Genomic DNA, 12,358 nt, shown 5'->3' with positions numbered 1-12,358 from the left:
TCTGTCGTCGCCGCCGACCCCGGAGCAGCCGATGCCCTCGACGTCCGAGCCGCCGTCGCCAATTTCTCCGGCGACGTCGACACCCACCGCCGCAGTAAGCCCGCCTCCTCCCTCGTCTGTTAGATCTAGGATCAACGATTAGGATTAGGTCGCGTTATTATCATTATTTTTATTTTATTCAAAATGTTTTTGTTTAATTAGTGAACGTTCGTTAGCTTAGGCTCTGGAGCGAGCAAAGTTTGTCGGTTTAGGTTCTGTAGCGAACGTTCGTTCGGTAGTTTTCTCTTTTTATTTTAGTTTTCGGCCAGGGACCCTTATGTGATTACTTTTCTCTACATATTAGCCCCTGGTTTTCAATCGATCACAACTTTTTTCCCGCTTATCCAAATTCAATGAAACCAATGCCCACTTCTTCGTTACGATCCCCTCTATCCAGATAAACAACTTGAATATGTTTTTGAAAATTTAAAATTTGATTTAAAACAGATTTGAATTTGAATTTCTTTTGTTCATAACTCAAGTTTTATAACTCCGATTTAATTGATTCTTTTTGCAAATCGAAGCTCTTGACCTAAACTTTCTGATAAGGCCAAATTCACCCAATTTTTGTACTGTTGGAAATTGTTTTCTGTTGCAAGAGTTAATTGTTTGTTTTCGAAGTTTTCCGAGATCTTTTCTTCGATTCTTTTGCATGATTGCTTATGTGTGGTTACTATTGCTTGCTTACGATAGATTGAACAGAGTGTGACGAGTAGACCTATTAGGAGTTATGAGTGCGAATCATCTTCATCAACAGTACAAGGCAAGTTCACACTTTGATCATATCCCTTTGTTACCTACTTTTTATGCATTAGTTTCAACCCCTCAAACATTGCATGGTTAGGATTTGATAACACGTGGGTATTGGGAAGTAGTTGATGAGGTAGGAACCTATTGTCTTGCATTCAAACCCAGGGTGTTACTCCGTTATGCTTATACGGCTATGCTATGCTCGTAGACGTGGTTTGGTTTTGAGAGAATTCATGAAAGATGTGAGAGTTATTATATCAACTAAGGGAAACTTAAGGTGGCTATTTTAATACACATCTGGTTGGAATGGTTGGGGCACCCTGGAGCACCCAGTGGTTTGCCCGGGCACCTGGAGAACCTAGTGCTTGCCCAAGGGAATCCCGGAGTACCCGTGTGATCACTCTATGGAATGCCACCCCGGCTCAAAGGGATCATAAGATTATTCTTGCTAGAAACTTCCGTGTGCAGCCACAAGCCATTAAGGGCTCTGGCATAGTTGAGTAAGTTGTGGGAAACCTTTCCATGATAGGCTAGCAGATGTAGGGGATTGTAAGTGTACCGGCCTATCTATCGGTTAAGGGGACCTCTTCGGAAAGACTGTCTCGGTCATCCGTTTCTCAAACATCATGCAATGCGAGAAATACTACGGAGGAGATCGAGTCTTGTGGGGGAAAGTGCGCAAAACCTCTGCAGAGTGTACAAACTAATCATGATTAGCCGTGTCCCCGGTTATGGACATCTTGAGTATCTAGTACTTGAATTATTGATTTGATCTCATCACATTACTTAATGAATTTGTTGGGTTATAATTATTACTTTGGGGTTGAGTTGGAGGAACCTTCTCAATATTTCAACCAACTTTGTAGTTAAATAAAATCTATTCCTTTGTTGTACGGAAAAATTAGCTTTATGCAAAATTAAACTTAGAGCCTCCACCAGCCAAATATGCATGTAGTGATAGCCATTATTCAGCATTGCTCTACTGTGTGAAATTGCCAGTACATTCAATGTACTGACCTATATGGCTGCAACATCTCATGTTGCAGGAATCTTACGACGAGTAAGTGATACGTTAGGGTTACGATTTCTACACTCAACTTTGCCGTTGGTGTTGATGGGAATCCACAACCTTGTTACTTCCCCTATTTGGATTAAGGTAATAGTATTTACGTTACTTTATACATGTGATTTACATGTGTTATAAATCCTCGAGTACTGTGTGTGTCAGCATACCGATCCAGGGATGACACTTAAGCACATAGACTTGACCGTCTGAGGTCGGGTCACTACAATATGAGTCCGGTCATCAAACGCGGATGTTTGTTGCACCGACAGTGGAGGAGGGTGAGGCACTGGGGCAGGAGGCATCAGACACAGAGATGGTGGAGGAGGAAGGCGGTGCGGATCAGGCACCTTTATATGCGGAATCTACATGGGCGACGCGCTGGCCGAGTTTGAGGTGGCCCAAGCGGAGGAGGCAACAGAGAAGTAGGCCATCATCAACTCCTTCCGGTCAGAGCTCGCCGCTACCTCCGTCGGACGGACCAAATATGAAGGAAGTCTTTGTGGATCTGGACTCTGACAAGGAGACGGAGCTGTGGTCTGTCTGGCACTGCCGGCACGGAGGTCATTGACATCTCAGACAACAAATAGTAGTAGGGTTGTTTTATCTATGTAGTATGTAACTTTTTTGTTGCATGGTGTAGTATGAATTTAGGGTGTGATATTTGAGGTATGTGGTAGCAGTGGATGAAAAATGAGGGGTGACCGGGCCCTGTCCATGGACGCACCAAAATGCGGGCATATCACGGGTCAATTTTGGGTATGCGGATGTACGTGCTCCAAGGGCATTTCTAACTGATCGACTATCCGGCGTTAGAGGAGTAAAAAGTATATTTTACTCCTCTAACGCACACCTAACCGATCCCCAATCGGCCGTAAGGGAGTAAATATTATCCTCCCGTGCCAACTTTCTCCCTAAATATACTCGCCGTTATGGCTCTGAGTAAAAGTCGTGCCTCTCCCTCTCGTCGCCCCTGCCACCACATCTTCACTGGCGCGCCTCCCGGCAACCTCCCATCGGTGCTACTACTACCTCGTTGCCTTCCTTTGCCCCCGCCAACCTTCTGACCGACGTCGAGCCCGATCGGCCCCCACCGCCATCGCCGGAAATAAGGTGAAACGCCACCACCATCGCCATAGCTGATTCGTCGGATTGCTTCAAAACTTCTTCATTTTTTGTCGGCAGTCGCATCTCATCTTGCTTGCACACCGCTGCAGGTCATACGCACGCGTCGCCGCCAGCCGGGTTGGTCTAAACGACACCAGCCGGCCGATTCACCACTACCGCACTGCAAGTGTTCAACGAATTGCCTAGGTGAGTTTTTTTTGTGCTTTGCTTTTCGAACCAAGCCGTTTGGATTGAACCTAGCGGTTTGAATTGTAGATGAATAGGTTGAGTTAGATGGTCTTGGAGGACTCCATGATCGCACGTATTGATGGTTTCTTCTGCATGCAGCAGGGTCTCGTCAAATCAGGCGGTTGCCGAGGCAGCGTGGGGAAGCGGAGACGCCCACGTACAATCAGTCGCCACGCGTCGACCAAGGACGCGAGCGGTTGGGGCCCGCGGCGCTCCACACTTGCCCCTTGCCTTCGCCTTGAAGCCAAGTTCGAGCGCGCCTTGGGCCCGGGGGCTACTGTCGGCGTCTTGGGAACAGGGGTACCCAGACTTGCCTGCGTGCGGCCCAGGACGTGGCTCCCTCGACCGCCTGGTACGGCCCAACATCGACAACAACAGCTCAAGACCCTCACAAGGTGGACGACAACAAGACCTCCCTAGGGGCAGTCTCACTAGGCTGGCTCCCGAGGAGCGGAGATATCCATGCAAGGTGCACCTCGCGAGGTTCACGTGACGTGAGCCATGACGACCAAGGCCAGGCGGGCGCCAGCGGGCGCAGAGTACCCATTTCCCCTTTGGTGCCAAGGGGGCAAGCGCAAGCGCGGAGTCTCGAGGAATCAGGCAAAGATTTCCATATCGGTGCAACAAGACCAAGGACCGCTAGGACGGCAGGATGGAGGTCATCGTGGAGCCCCGTCCAGCGCCACCACCAGAGCCTTTGGCATGCGAAGACTACTTTTGTCAGGATAGCTTGTACTAGTTGTCCCCCTTCAAATCTGGTCGTTGTGGGATCCCTTCCCGCCTACATTTGGGAAGAGGACCAGGGCCTCTATAAATAGCACTAGCCACCACCATAGAGGGGAACAAATAGACAGATGGAGGGGGATATCTAACCTTGGACTGGATCCATTCCATCCGAACCCTCTCCAGCTCATCGAGCCCAAGAACGCCTCTCCTCCTGAGGCTGTTCATCCACTTTACTAGTTCATCCTCAGCCCTCAAGAGGCAATCCACCACCACACACTGGAGTAGGGTATTACACCACACGGTGGCCCGAACCAGTATAAACCCCCGTGTCCATTGTTCTTTGAGTTCGTTGAGCTAGGCCGTGGATCGTTGAGCGGGCGCGCGGGGGAGAGAGTGTTATTCGTGCGCACCCCAGAGTTCGAACCTCTCTAGGGTCTACGAAACCCGAAATGCGACAAAGACACCCAGAGGCTGATGACAGAGAGTGAAACAAGAGGATGGCCAAGGATGCTTGGATCACTTGACTGTATGCATTGGACATGGAAGAATTGTCCTGCGGGGTGAAAGGGTTAGTACAAAGGCCACTGCAATGAACCAATGATCATTGTTCAGGCAGTTGCAATGAATGATCTTTGGATATGGCATTCATTCTTTGGTTTTCTTGGCTCTCACAATGACTTGAATGTGCTATCGAGATCGCCACTGTTTTCTACGCTTATTACAGGAGATGCTCCTGCTTGCAACTACTCGGTCAACGGCCACAACTACTCAATGGGTTACTACCTTGCGGATGGCATCTATCCAACATGGGCCGCCTTGGTCAAAACAATTCCGCGCCCAAAAGGTAACAAAAGCATTCACTTTGCCCAATGTCAAGAAGCTGCTAGGAAAGATGTGGAAAGAGCCTTCGGTGTGCTTCAGAAGCGCTTTGCAATTGTTCGTGGCCCTGCCAAGTACTGGAGCTCCAAGGTTCTATGGCAGATCATGACTTGTTGCATCATATTGCATAACATGATCATTGAAGATGAGAGGGATATGCCTGAGAACTTTCAGTACGTCACCAACGGGACTCAGGTTGAGCCAGAGTATGATATGAACAGGATCCTGGCATTCCTTGAGGAGCATCGCAAGTTCGAGAACCAACAAGTTCATGCTCAACTCCAACAAGATCTTATTGAGCATCACTGGCAACGTCTTAGCGAGTCCTAGTTGAACTATCACATGCTAGTGGAGTAAATATACTCCACCGGGGTTTACTCGGCCAGATCCTCCACTATTTATTAGGGATCGGTTGGAAATGCCCTAAGCTAATCTAGCCAGGACCGTGAATTACCATGTGCAGAGAGGCATCACTACTGCACTTTTTTTTTCAGAATTACATTAGAGCTTCATTGCCTAATGATGTTCATAGGGATACACAAAGGATCTGGAGGATCCGAAAGCCATACTTGACGGATTCATCATGCTTCATGCCAAACATACGTTCACAAAGAGAGGCACAACCAGACTGCCCACAGCGTTACAGCCGCTCTGACGAACTCATCTTACCGTAGTTCCTCACTCAAGCCGAATATCCACGGCCATACATATCTCCCACTCCCTTCAAAAAAGAGAGCTACAGAATTTTACACGGCCTGATGGAGGAATCTTGGTCCTCTCCTTCCTGTCAACTTAAGCATGGGCCAACAGCATAGATTGAAATTCAGCTTCATGAATCGGTCGACGCCGAGTATGCCAGACTGCTGGCAATGGTGTTACAACCGCTTTGACGAACTCATCATGCTGCAGTTCCTCACTCAAGCCGAACAGCCAAGCCTTTGCCACCGGCGTTGTTTCAGCAATCAGAGCTTCTCGCATAGATTGCACTCAAGCAAGGAGTGTCGCCAGGAATCAACTATCACCCTGCATATCTCACACTAGCTCAGCCCCTGAGTCGCCGCAATGCTCCTGTTGCATCTACACAAGATGATACAGATTCTGCTAAAACAGAAGTGACACAGAGATGCGTCTTCAATCCATCATATAGGGTGCAATAGTTAGAAAAGAGAGGAAACAGAGGTTAATTCACAGAGCCGCTTGGTTCATCTAACCATAGCTATAAGCACAAAGAGCTGCAAGGTGATCATTTCACTCCCGCTGAAAACAAAGAGCTGTCGTCGTCACAATGAAACAGCTCAAAATAGGAACTGAAACCATAGGCTTAACATGATAGTCAGCTTCGAGTAATTGACTCACGATTCACGACATAGGTAGAGTGCATTAATTCAATAGTCAAATGTCACAGAAACCACACAAACATATAACTGTGCACCTTGTATATAGCTAGTACAGTACACTGGCAAAAGAACACGCCAGATGATCAGTTCAAGCAACAAAGCAAAGTCCCGAGACCCTGTCAATGCGCAGCGCGCGACGAATCCACAGACCAAAGGATGATCTTGTGAATGTGCACCACGGATCGACAGACCTAAGGTTGACAATCATGTCGAAGGGCAATTTTGGCTGCTGTACATTATCCCTGCAGACGAGACAAATTGAAACAAGCTCCGGTCAGTATGACAACAAGCAAATGTGGAGTAATATGTGTAGGAATGATGTCAAATAAAACACAATATGCTGAGAGCAGAAAGAAACCCGAAGGCCAATGAAATATTTAGATGAGACAACAAACTTTAGGTTATCTGGGCACTGTCTTTCTGCTACTGAATACAGATGCAAAACCGCAAATAAAACATAATACACACTGACAACAGAAAGGAACAGCAAAGTAATTGCTGCATAAAGTTTAACTGGAACCAAAATTTGTTCCAAACCCCAAGGCCGATGAATTCAGATGGGATAACCTCAGCTAACCAAGAAACTCGAATACAGATGCAAAACAAAATGGCAAGACCAATGAAGAAGATTGTGAAATGCAAAAGAGCAATTTAGGTAAGGAAGCCTGAGTAAAAATACTGAATTTTTCTTATCATCCAATCCACCATTCAGTTTCAGTTTCTATAAAAAATATGAGCGTCTGAGCACACAAATTCGACAGAAATATAACATGTTTAATTAGCTAATAAATTGGAGATGCACAACCAAACTATATAATTAGCATGTCAACGACACATATTCGACAAATCTTACACAATGATTAACAGTTATTCTCTCCGTCTCCCAAAAGAACGCCTACAATTTTATCTCAAGTCAAATGGTGCAAAATTTGAACAAACTTGCATAAGAAAAATTATCAACAACTACAATACAAAATGACTTAAGAGAAAATTTATAAGACTTCTTTTCGGAAACGGAGGGAGTATATCTGTGCTTCATTAAGAAGATACTAATAATGCATGCCAAATATGTACTCACCCGAGCTGTGATAAACATTACATTCCACAGAAGAAGATGCCTGCTTGAAGATGTTGACTATCTTTGCGCATCCATCATTACTTGCCGAGGTCTCCTCGGACAGCTTGACAATCATTCTTTTTAGCATCGGTGCACATCCAAGTATCAATTCCAATAAATCAAACTCATGATCCACTCCGTCGAATCCATTGAACTCCACTTCCTCGAGAGCATCCAAGGAGATAGTTTGGGACCTCCAGTTCGGAGACTCACAAGGACAGTGTGTCGGGCATACTTCTCTCAACTAAAACCAAAAATGTATATCTGAATAAAACCACACAATGTATTATTGGGGTATATAATAAGAGCAGAGAATTACCTCTGATCTATGTAGGACGACCTTAAGCCTCCGAGTAGCAGTACTAATTCGATCCATCCCAAGGAGATGATGAACCACAAACGCTCCGAAAGCATGCCCCTTGGCTGTGAGATGTAGCTCGAAAACGGAGAAGGCAGCAACCATGTGCCTCTGTATCTCCCGCCTAAAGTTGTGCACCTGAGCGCGAAAAGGAGACGGGTCCTGAAAAAACAATTTGCCAACAAGATATAGATATTGTCATTCGTAAAATTAATTCAGTCAGAGCTTGCAGCAGATTGAACAGTAGAGGGGACGCACGACGCAGGCATAAATGTACAGCGTCGTTGGCTCTCCTTGTCTCTCCGCCGACTGTAGCCGCAGTTTGCTCAGGCTCCAAAGACCAAACACAATATACGGCCCCAAGTAGCAGCACTGCCATGAAATCTTCTCCACCACTGGCGCCAAGACGGTGATGTTAACCGCCACCACCGATGTAAATGAGATGGTCAATTGCTTAAGCTCGGGAGCAACAATGACGACACGCTGTGTCAATCTGGCCTCGCATTCCACGACAAGCTCCTGCAGCAGAGGCGAGTTGACGACCCTAATGACGCAGTCAGGGAACACAGCCCTGCTGAGGCGGAGCGTGCGCAAGCGCGGGCAGCAGGAGAGCAAGCCGCCGAGGTCGGTGATGCATTCCGCCAGGGACAGCGTCTCGAGTGCGGGGAACTCGGCGCCGGCCGGCACGGCGGCGAGGGAGAAGAGGGAGGAAAAGTTGAGCGCGATGAAGGTGGCGCGGGGCAAGCAAGGCAGGTCGACAGCGAGGGCGCGCTCGCTTATGCCGGAGGGGATGCGGAAGTCGAGCTTCTCCGGCTCGAGCCGCGCGGCGGCGCGGAGCAGCGAGTTGATGGGGACGCCGGCGCTGTCTCTCCAGTGCTCCTTGTCCTTGGGGGCGGGTTGATGGGGACGCTGCTGCTTGATGGGGACGCGGATTTTGATGAGGGAAACCGCGGGCAGGGGAAGATCGACGCGGCCGAGCGCCGCCTCGAGCGACGGGAGGGCCACGCCGCGGAAGACGATCTGGCGGAGGCCGGCCCAGAGGCCGAGCCACCGGCGGGAGAGGACTTCGGTGCGGGCGGCGGCGGCGGCGCAGGGGAGGCGGGCGAGGACGTCGAGGAGCAGGTCGTCGGGGAGGGCGCTGAGGCGGTCCGCTCCGTCGCATGGGCCATCCGGCTCCTGGCTGGAACTCCGGCTAGGACCCGAGCTCGCCTCCATCGACGCCCGGATCTCACCTCTCCGACGGGAGAGAGTGACACAACCCTAGAATTATGGGTGGGGAGTGGGGACTGATGCAGTACACTGATGAGTGACCACCAGTCACCACTACTCTGAGTAAGTAGTACGAGGTTCCACCAACATTCCCCTTCCGGTCTTTTCTTATTGTTTCAAGCATAAACCCAGACCAGCGTTGATGTGTGGTATATGTAGTTTCAAATACACATAAGTTGTCATTTTTCTTATATCATAAAAAAAAACTATGAAGCTCGTGTCGCCGTCTTGACTTAGCGCGGCAACCAGTGTAGGTGAATGACAGAGGTGATGAGGGCAAAAGGTCGACACCGACGACCTGCGGGGGTGAGATTGCACAGGGTGGTAGACGGTTAATGAGTGTCGAGACGGCATTCGAAGAAGACCTTATTGGGATGCGACGCTAGTGGGTTCGAGGTCATTGGCAAATTCGGCGGCGGCGGAGGAGGTGGTGAGCTTGATGGGTGTGGGGTGGGGGAGGAGAAGCGTCAAGGAGTCTGGAGGAAGACGAAGAGCAGACGTGGCATCCTAAGGCTTGAGTTTGACATCACGCTGACGTGATGCCCTTAAATACGTGACCATTTTCTACACCTTTGGATCAACATCGAATGGCGATTTGCTGGGTTGACACCTAACTATCATTATCTCGATCCCACTCTGGGTATAAAAGGAAGACGGAAACAAGCAAAGGGGGATACAAGTGATTATACACACCTCACCTCCTCCCCCCCCAGCTCTCGTGACTGCATCGCCCCCGCGGGAGACTGGCTGTGCCCTGGCCCTTCTTCGTCCAGCTCTCCCTCACCCCTCCCTCCCCGCCGCCATCGCCGGTGCTCGTCGCCAGGCTTGGCCCGGGCGACGCTGGCGGCTGCGGCCCCTGGCCATTTCCCTCTCAGTTGTTCTTGGTGCGGGGCGGAGCAGCGCCTAGGGTTGTTCCTAGGCGGCAGCGGTCCGGTGTGGCGGCGTGGTGGCACGGCGGCGCCTACTCGGCCCAGATTTGGGCCCTCTGGGTCTGGGCGGGTTGGCAGCGTGGCTTCCGACAAGCGGGGGAGCAACGGCGCTGGTGCCGCTCTACTGCAGCGTGGCCGGCGCGGCTTAGTGGGCCCGATTCAGGCCTGGGGGGGCCAGGGGTGGCCTAGTATATGCCCTGTTGTCGCGTCCGGATGGCGACCGCGACTGTGCCGGTGGCACGGGCCTCCCGCACGACGGCGGTGGAGGTGGTTCCCTCCCGCGTGGCTACGGTGTTGCTGCTCCCGTCGCCCGACGCTTCTCTCCTCGTGCTCTTGGCCTCGTGGTGGTGTTCTCAGTGAGGCGGCGTGGGTGGCATTGCGACCCGCGGTGGCGCATGCTGGTGGGCGGCGAGTTGGCTAGTTGGCCCCTGTCCGAATTGGGCGGTGAGGTATGGAGGGCGGGTGAAATCCTTGCCGGTTCTTCCAGCTCCGATGCGGTGACGCCTGTGTGTGTCGCCGTTCCTTCCTGGAGGGTGTCGTTGGTCTTCATCCCCACTCCCCTTTGTCTGCCAAGGGAAACGCTAGGACAAGTCTAGGCAACGGCGTCATTGGCGTCGCATTCCTTCTTGGAGGTGTTGCTTGGTACGCGGCGAACCGTAGCCTTGTTTCGTGGTGGGTCGTTTCCGAAGGGCGCGGCGGTGGCGGGTCATCCGCGCTTTTGTCGAGCTGCCGTTGTTTTCATTTGTTTCTTCTTCTTTTTTTCCTTTTGGGCTTGATGTGATGCTCGCCACAGCATTTGCTTTGTGATTGATGTTGGTTGCTTTGGAATACAAAGCGGGGGAAACCCTTTCTCAGCAAACTAGCAACGATATATATTTTCTTAAATTGGAAATTTGCTCATTCCATTAACCAAGGAGCCCACCAGAATCGTTGGCAACCAAAGAGTGCACAAACAAGCGTCGCAAGGCCATACGGCTTGGGGTTCGACCAGATTTTTAAATAAACTCTAGTTAAACGTTTGCAGGATGAGCCAAAGCATTGGTATTGGAACCCTCCTATCCCCATCTGACAGGCTCGGTCGGTCGGCAGCAAGAGGAGCGGGACCCATCTATTTTTTTTATCTTCTCCTTAGGTTTTGTTCCCTAGGCGACGTTGATGAGGTGGTGGAGACGATGGCGTGTTGAAATAAGGTCTCTCTGGCATCTCCTACCTCGATGAAGTCTGATCCGGCCTTGAAGAAGGGTTTGTTAGAGTTCTTGTCGAAAGATCTGTTAGCTGTTGGTTCTCTTTGAATCTTGGCAGTTGGTGTGTCTATCAAGGAGTGCAATTGGCCATCTATTAGTGCGACGGCTTGGATATTTTCTTCCATGTTGTTCTGCGACATGGTCCGCCTTCTCCAACTCTCTGCTCTAGTGGTAATGGATTGCAGGATGTACTGCGTGAGGTGATGCTCCAACGATGTTTTTTCGGCAACTTCTAGATCTCATCTCAAGCGGCAAGCAGCTATTGTGGTCTCTAAATCCTGATATAGCAAGGGCATTTGCAGGTGTCACTTTTCTTTACCATTGCTTCAGTGCAATTTTCAACCTCGAGTGGACAGTGTACAATTAAAGGAAAGAACAAGGCCAATATGATTTTCAATATAATTTTAATTTCATTGTTTATTCTGCGTCCAGTTGTCTTTTTGTTATACTAGTTATTGTTTCTCTCGATATTTATCAGATCTAAGATGCCCTCTTGGGTGTCTTTTCTTAAATAAAAAATTGGTTGGTGCTTTTGTTGATAAGGGTAGCCCTCTTTTGTACATACACTAGTACAAAACAGGGCTTTCGTCACAGGGCAATTTTCACATTAGTCCCGGTTCAGTCACGAACCGGGACTAATGTGAGCATTGGTCCCGGTTCGTGCGGCTAAGGCATTAGTTCCGGTTCACCTGGGCCCTTTAGTCCCGGTTGGTGCCACGAACCGGAACTAAAGGGTGCGATGCCCATTAGTACCGGTTGGTGGCACCAACTGGGACTAAAGGTCTAACCTTTAGTACCGGTTGGTGCCACCAACCGGTATTAATGGGCTTTGAGGCATTAGTACCGGTTCATGGCACGAACCGGTACTAAAGGGCCCATTTTCAAACTCTATCCCCCCCCCCGGACCGCCTTTTCAGTTTTAGAAAAAACAAAAGAAAATGATGGAAATGTCAAAAAAATAAAATAAAATAAGTTTCCCATGTGATATGTGGTCTAGTTGTTGGGAAAATTAACAAATATGAATTTCGACTTTATTTGCAAAAACTCTCTAGAATTTCTTAAAATGGGCATAACTTTTGCATACGAACTCGGATGAAAAAGTTTTTTATATGAAAAATCATCTACTCGAAAAGTTACATCCGAATTTAACAGGGGGAACCTCGTTAAACATTTTCAAAATCCTCAAAAACCTAACAGAAAAAAGATACGGGGCTTTTAAGATCTGGAGAGG

General features: G+C 49.1%; 1 protein-coding gene across 1 annotated transcript; it reads right to left on the bottom strand.

The window, feature by feature from the left end:
- Nucleotides 1–6,184: 6,184 nt before the first annotated feature.
- Nucleotides 6,185–8,933, bottom strand: LOC123170129 (MEIOTIC F-BOX protein MOF-like). The gene is made up of 4 exons (XM_044587972.1): nt 7,944–8,933; nt 7,647–7,847; nt 7,289–7,571; nt 6,185–6,452 (listed from the first exon to the last, which is right to left on the bottom strand). Exons 1-4 carry the CDS (start codon nt 8,898–8,900, stop codon nt 6,415–6,417), a joined length of 1,479 nt encoding a protein of 492 aa, XP_044443907.1. The 5' UTR covers nt 8,901–8,933; the 3' UTR covers nt 6,185–6,414.
- Between the last annotated feature and the right edge of the window lie 3,425 nt (nt 8,934–12,358).

The sequence above is a fragment of the Triticum aestivum genome, chromosome 7D, assembly GCF_018294505.1.
Source record: "Triticum aestivum cultivar Chinese Spring chromosome 7D, IWGSC CS RefSeq v2.1, whole genome shotgun sequence".
Classification (NCBI taxonomy): Eukaryota; Viridiplantae; Streptophyta; class Magnoliopsida; order Poales; family Poaceae; genus Triticum; species Triticum aestivum.
Note: the sequence above shows the minus strand (reverse complement) of the source record. Positions and strands in the feature narration are given on the sequence as shown.

Excerpts from the sequence above, each read along its gene's own strand:
- LOC123170129 (XM_044587972.1), bottom strand. The coding sequence starts at position 8,900 with ATGGAGGCGAGCTCGGGTCCTAGCCGGAGTTCCAGCCAGGAGCCGGAT. Across the intron at positions 7,848-7,943 it reads TGTACATTTATGCCTGCGTC|GACCCGTCTCCTTTTCGCGC; the intron begins GTGCGTCCCCTC and ends TTGTTTTTTCAG. Across the intron at positions 6,453-7,288 it reads TAATGTTTATCACAGCTCGG|GGATAATGTACAGCAGCCAA; the intron begins GTGAGTACATAT and ends TCTCGTCTGCAG.